Source organism: Silurus meridionalis, chromosome 7 (assembly GCF_014805685.1).
Source record: "Silurus meridionalis isolate SWU-2019-XX chromosome 7, ASM1480568v1, whole genome shotgun sequence".
NCBI classification, from domain to species: Eukaryota; Metazoa; Chordata; class Actinopteri; order Siluriformes; family Siluridae; genus Silurus; species Silurus meridionalis.
Window position 1 is genome coordinate 13,704,500 of NC_060890.1, and position 7,500 is coordinate 13,711,999.

Here is a 7,500-nt window from a genome sequence, read left to right on the forward strand (position 1 = left end):
TCTAAATGTCGACAAACAGCTCGAGGAAGTCAGAGAGTTGGTAGGTCTTTGATCAGTAATTTCCACTTTCCACATTTTCTAAATAATGAATTTGTTGAAGGGGTGAAAAATCCCCTGCATAAACAACATCTGTAATGTCAGTGGTGACATTAGACACTCTTTATGTGGCTGAAGGCTTCTCTGTGCTAACAGTGTGATCACATCCTCATAATACAGAATTAACTGACACCACATGACACATTTCCTGCCATTACTGGAGAAAGGTGTCATGTGCGGTGCTAAAAAGAAATAAGGACGTGATGCACGTAAATTGCTTTTGTGCTTGTTCAGACATGTAATTGTTGATTGGACGCTGTAAATCCACAGGGATTGTTGTTTGCGTGTGTGTTGGGGGGTGCTTATACTCATTGATGTGACATGGATGCATGCAGTAGCTGTCAGTGAAGAGCCAGAGCATTTACAAGATCTGCAGTGAGACTCAGTTTCTGTACCCAATTGATGACTTTCCTGTGCAGTCAGATGTAATAAACTGCTAAACATTATGTGTTTGTGGGAGAATTGGCTGTAAATGAGTTCCAAGAAATTTGTGACTGTATTTCTGCAGTAACAGTATTGTTTTGGGGTATCTTGCAGCTGTGGGAAGTTTATCTGAGTAAATGAGGAACTAAAGGAGATTTTAAAATCATGTTTCTAAACAGTAGAAAATTATTCTTTCTGACAGAAGTAGGTGCTTAGTCTGGGAATGTTTTTTTTTTTTTTTTTCTTTCCCTTTTCCTTTGAAAAGTTTCTCTGTTCTTCTTCTTCTGTTCTAAAGTTTTTTTAGTTTTTTTTTTGTGAATCACAATGTAGTTGTTTCACGAGTTAAAAAAATCTAATGTGATGTGCGCAGTTGGAGCAGATGGACCTGGAGGTGCGAGAGATTCCCATCCAGAGCAGAGCCATGTATAACAGCCGCCTGAAGAGCTACAAACAGGAGGTGGAGAAGCTCGAGAAGGACTTTGTGAGTACAACACACCCCACACTACTCATATACTGTATGGCACATATAAAGCTTTGTTTACGCAGCCGTGTTCACAATCGCAGCCAAAAAAGTGTATTCTCTCTTAAAAACACAATTCTTTGAAGGTCGACGGTGTCTACCGAGGCTAATTCTGAGTGTGTTTATAAAGTTGTGTTGGGCCTGAGGAGCACGAGGCTGTGCTTCTCCTGCATGTCCTTGTTTAGTTATTCATAAATCGTACCTGCCGCCCAAAACCCACCTACACACATCAAACCTTTATGAAGGCCTTGCCCTCAGAAACTGTTTTTTTGTCTTGCTTCACTGTTATTTATTGTTTGTTGTGTTCGGACATGTACTTATTTCTTATGAAAACACAAATTTTGTGTATACATGCTTTGCATTTACTTTTAATGGTTTAAATATCACGTCATTATGCCATCTGTGGAAATATGAGTAATTAATCTGTCTAAAACCTAAACTTGCATTAAAACCCAGTACAAACCTCTACCCTTTCCTTTCTTTTCCTGTCCTTTTTCATCTAAATCCTGCGTTCAAACTCTCTTTGTATCTAATTCAGGTGTTCTTAATATCAATGCCAGATGGCAGCAGCAGTGACAAATATTACAAGGTGTGGAATAATCGAGAACATTTATGAAAGTTAACTCTTTCCAATGATCTGATTGTGTCTGAGACTGATTGCTTAGATCTGAGTGAGATATTTTTTTTTTCCCCCTGAGAGGGGCCTCACATTCTTCACCATGGGCATTTAATTGGCTAATGATTAATCTTTAACGTCTTTTGCATGACTGATGCTGCGGTTAATTATCATGCAATTAACACTTGCTGTGCAGGGCTTTCACATTACAGTCAGCATTCATTTCATCCCCCTATAAGCTAAACTTGTGGATATTTGTTTTCCTTGTACACGTGCAATTGTTTACACTGTAGGCTTACATTTCTTAGTTTCCTGGTGCATCTTTTCTTTACATTCAGGTCAGTTCCTGCATAAATTGGCAATGTGTGTATCTTGATTTTTATGTTTATATATATATATATATATATATATATATATATATATATATATATATATATATATATATATATATATATATATATATACAGTACAGACCAAAAGTTTGGACACACCTTCTCATTCAAAGAGTTTTCTTTATTTTCATGACTATGAAAATTGTTGATTCACACTGAAGGTATCAAAACTATGAATTAACACATGTGGAATTATATATGGAATTATATACATAACAAAAAAGTGTGAAAAAACTGAAAAATGTCATATTCTAGGTTCTTCAAAGTAGCCACCTTTTGCTTTGATTACTGCTTTGCACACTCTTGGCATTCTCTTGATGAGCTTCAAGAGGTAGTCACCTGAAATGGTCTTCCAACAGTCTTGAAGGAGTTCCCGAGATGCTTGGCACTTGTTGGCCCTTTTGCCTTCACTCTGCGGTCCAGCTCACCCCTAAACCATCTCGATTGGGTTCAGGTCCGGTGACTGTGGAGGCCGGGTCATCTGGCGCAGCACCCCATCACTCTCCTTCTTGGTCAAATAGCCCTTGATGCCTTCAGTGTGACTCTACAATTTTCATAGTGATGAAAATAAAGAAAACTCTTTGAATGAGAAGGTGTGCCCAAACCTTTGGTCTGTACTGTATGTATGTATGTATGTATGTATGTATGTATGTATGTATGTATGTATGTATATATATATATATATATATATATATATATATATATATATATATATATATATATATATATATATATATATATATATAATTTTTTTTTTTTTTTTTTCAGCCCCCATTTTTAATGTAATAATAATTAGTCTGATTAAGAATTTGATTTAGTTTCAGTATGCATTTAAAAGATCCCCCTGAAGCTACTGTTGATAGTAAGCCCTAGCAAATGTCCCAAAGCTGAGAGATTCAGCAGGGTGCTCAGAAGTGCCAAATGCTTTAGCGCGGATGGCTTATCCTCTCTGCCATTCGATGTGAACATGCACGCACACTTCTAAGAGGTGTCATGAAAAAGGCCATCGCTTATTTTATTTTAAAAAGGAGTCTTTGTTGTGCTTCCATGGGAAATCAAGGGCCCTGTCTTGGCCTTCCCCTCATCTGGTCTTCCCGGAGCTTCTTTTGCTTTGCCCCTCTCTCTCATCCAGTCATTCACCCGTGTTTGAAGTCCTCCTGCTATTGCTACTCTTCACACTCAGCCTCCTGTTCAGCAGCAGACGGAGACTAGTTGACCTAGCAACTCTGCCACTCTTCTATGGGGGGAAAAGGGAGTAACATATCAGAAGGACATGCCAAAGGCGGGTGTGCTTGATGATGACTTCATTTTGATAAAGGGACACCGGGTCTGAAAGCCAGGCCCTGTGGAGGCTATATGCTGGCATAGAAAAGTGTGTGTTAAGGGAAAAAAAGGTGATTTGTCTGTGATTGGTCATGCTAAAAGTCTGTGGGATCGGGGCCTGAATGACATGCCTCTTAGTCATGCCTTTGATCTGACAGAAGAGCACCTTAATGGAGGCATAATTTAATGAAGCCAGTTGGGTAAATAGAATGCAAATCTTCAAAGGAGCAGAGTTTCACCACCTTCAAGTTCTCTCATAAGCCCGTCATCATAAGGTGTGTGGGTAGGGTTTCTGCTTAAGCACAGATTCCCAATTTTTGTTTTTTTAATGACCTTGCACATGAGTCTAGTGGTTTTTTTTTTCTAAAATATAAATTATAACCAATATCATCACTAATCATTTAAATGTTTCGGGGGTTAAATACAAATCAGAGCTTTCCACTTTTTACGTTGAGCCTTAGTTTGTTTACCTACATGAAAGGAAACAGCGTGGCATTACGTGGAAATAAATCACTTTTTTTCAGACACCCTCTGACACCCTCAATATTTTTTCTATTTTCTGACCAGTAGATGGCGACATTGTATTGTACATTTTGGAAACAGCCGCTGTATCTGAGTTTGGAAGTATAAAGGAATTTGTGGATTAGAAGAGCCTCTTCTTGGTACCCACTGATACACAAGATTACCTCTCCATATTGTTCTTATTATTATCATTATTATTATATTTAAGAAAATTCGATTTTGGACCCAAGGAATGGCCTATACATTCTGGTTTGTAGAAGCTGCTTGTAGAATGACAATTTAACCAGAAACATTAAAAAAGCAGTAAACTACAGATCCTCTCATTCACATCCCACATTCATAAATTCATTGAATTTGATATTGTCTATAAGTGATTAAAGGTAATTGGAGTACATTTTCTATACAGTGTTTATACATAGTCATTCTGCAACATGCACAAATTTCCAAAGCATAAATGAAATGAAAATATAGGATTTTGTTGCAGTGGCAAATCTAACACTGTATTACATGATCTTCATGCGGATATTCATGGTTGCATCAATAACATTACATAACACATTCTTTATTTAGCATGAACACCCTATAACAGTGACTTATACAAGTCCTAAAATACACAAGCGGATTTTATAATAGATGTATGCAGATATCTCGTAGGTACAATTAATATAGCAGATTATATAAGTGTTCGTGAGCTATCAGGGATTCACGCAATAATATGCAGATATCATGGATGTTGCAGTTAAACACATGGCTAAATACTGCCGTACGTTCAGCATATTTCTGAAAAATGTGGGTTTATTTATTTGTTCTTTGTATACTTAAAGGGTGAATGGAGATACATAAATTATACAAATAGGTTCAAAATGTCTATTTAACATGTTTTCAATTACCTTTAAAAATAGTGATTGTGCTGAATATTTTGATATATATTTAGAATTGCTAGAGATTGCTCTGGATGTATTTCTAAATAAAATATATATATATGATATTTTAAAATCCCATTTTTGGTGCTGGAGAAAAATAGTCTCCGCACTTTATAATCCTTAATGCTTGTCAGATTTATTAGCTTTTTCTAACACATGAAGCATGGCACAAGTAACAATAATCAAAGCTTTTAGCATTGAAAATGATTGAGCTAAGAGTTCCAGAATGACAGATTGTGTTTTTGTCATTTATTTTGTATTTTTCCTCTAAGGATCTAGTGTACTCACTGAGGGAATCGAGGGAAATGTGTAAAAGTGTGATTTAGTGGCTCCGTGGTGCATGTGGTAATCGCAGTGATAGGAGGTTGATGAGGTGAAGTCCTGTGTCACTCCGAGAGGAAAATCAGGCCTCCGTGGCTGGAAATGAGGAGATGATGCACTTAATAGAAATGGGATGCTATCACTGAGCCAGCAAACTAACAACCACTCAAAACACTGCAGCTTTCATGCATTCATGTTGCATCATTTCCAAATCTATAATCATTTATATAAAATGCCTCTAACTTTATGTACATAGAATATGTTAGACCTCATTGTTTAATCACTGTAGCACTTATCCTCATTATGTCAGTATATCCTTATTGATCTACAGGACACACGGGACACTTCACCGTTTAGAGCGGGAGCATGAGATAAAGCAGACCTCTCTGCTCTCCTGCTCTCTACTTCACCGAAGTCATAAAGTGACAGCTTTTTGCCAGCTGACTCAATAATGGAAAATCATGAAGTATTTATAAAATACATTAAGTATCACTTGTTATTTTTGCTTACTATTTTAAATATATATCCTGTAACAAGTGCCAGAAAATGTACAAGTGGCAAGCTATATTGACATCTGTTTTGTTTTTTGTTTTTTTTGCTATTTATTTACAAAAAAAGAAGATATTTTTTATTGATTAAGTTTTCATTTACTTTTTTTAAATGTTCAAATGCCTCTAATGAGCCCTGTGTAAAAGCATGTTTTGGAGCATGTCTCTGAGAAGATTTCTGCTTGCTGGATTAAAGGCCGAGGCAGTCTTAATCAGTTTATACACACATCAAAATAAAAAACAATGCTAAAGTTTTGCTGTGTGGAATCGACAGGAAGGTCATCTAACATGATCATTTCCTTATTAATGTAGACTGGTTCTGTTCTGAGTGTCTGTTTTTGTATCTTTTGTTTTTCGTCTTCAGTAGAGTCAAAATAGTTTGGGCTCTGTAATGAACTCTTGAGTTTTCTCTGTATAACTTTATTGAATTTACACCATTCTCACCAATCGCTTCTGAATAAAGCTAAACGCTAGCAATTCCTTTACATATTGGATAGCATTTATGAGTCGTTTGAAGTTTACACCATACGCCTATATTTGTTTGAAGAAGCAGCCAAATTCAATTTTGGAAACCGTTTGCAAGAGCATTTAAGAAAGTGGTGAAAGCATGCTGTCTGCTAATAAGTTCCTCCTATGGCCTGGGAAAAAACACCCTTAGGGTGCGTCTCTTATATTTGCATATATTTGTTCTTAACCTTCACAAGTCTTATTTTAAAGTGTGGATGAAGTTAAGTCCAGTGGGGTTATGCGTATAATGCTCCTGTGTGAGGCAAATCTCATTTAAATATTGCATGCATAATGAAGTAAAAAGAAAAAAGGGTATATAGAATGTATAGCATTAACAATGTAGCTAAGCCCCTTTGCCTGTTTGCCATTCTGATGCTAATGACTTGACCATTCAGCCCAGACAAAAATCATGCTATAGAAAGTCTTCATAATACGCTTATATAGCAGATCAATACACGTGTGGACATGAGTGTTTTCACACAGCAATAATGCCAAATACATTTGACTAGCAGACTAGACTTGTAGGTAGCTCTTAGAATAGACAACACTGTAAGGTCAACCGATCAGCCACCGCAGAAGCTAGGAAGAGTTAAAAGTGTGTTTCCAAAAGAGAGATGGAGAGAGAGAGAAATGTAGAGGAAGGCATGGGGGAGGCATATAGGAAAAAGTTCTCTTGGAACTGGAAGGTTCAGTGAACCATATGTAGGTAGCCACAGGCTAATGGGCGATTGGTTCCTTGCTCGCCAGGTATCCTGTGCCTCAGAAATCCCTTTTCCATTTCCTCTAATCTCACCTTTTCTGTGGTGCTGACCCGGGGAGGCACATTTAAATCCCCACTGCACGCCAGAGGAGAATGCCGGGATGAGAGTGGGTCCAGCCCTGGCTGCTCTGCCGGGCTCCCTTCCCATCGGCTCTTCATTATTGATTTCTGCAGCACCGACGAGTCAGGGTCGACTCTGCTAGCACCCGCGCCTGCCTCTTTCCCAGACTGCCATTAATGTGCACAAGAGAACGGCACAGAGAGAAACACGAAGACTGGGAGGGGGAAAAAAGCCTTTGATTTTTCATTAGAAATGCTTCCGTATTTTAATATTGAGTTTAATCGGCTCTTGTGCCTTAAAGAAATAACAGTTCAGAGTGACTCCCCGGCCTTCAAAAAGTATATTCTGCTTCCTCAATCAAAGACCGTTGGAGTTATTCTTTTGTTGGGATTTCAGTTGCAGTTGTTTTTTTATGTCTATTTCTCTCGCCCACTGATGATGTGAGTGGTTTGGCTTATTGACTGCTCTTGATTTACATTAAAAAAAAA

At 37.6% G+C, this 7,500-nt stretch overlaps 1 protein-coding gene across 4 annotated transcripts in view; it reads left to right on the forward strand.

Moving 5' to 3' along the window:
* vti1a (vesicle transport through interaction with t-SNAREs 1A) overlaps positions 1 to 7,500 on the forward strand; it is a 103,499-nt gene that overhangs the window by 6,880 nt on the left and 89,119 nt on the right. For all 4 annotated transcript variants that reach the window (XM_046854682.1, XM_046854680.1, XM_046854683.1 and 1 more), the window contains exons 2-3: positions 1 to 40; positions 890 to 1,000. The exon at positions 1 to 40 is cut by the window's left edge and continues 19 nt beyond it. In XM_046854682.1, the coding sequence (XP_046710638.1) occupies positions 1 to 40; positions 890 to 1,000 (151 nt within the window). The remainder of the gene's footprint in view (positions 41 to 889; positions 1,001 to 7,500) is intronic.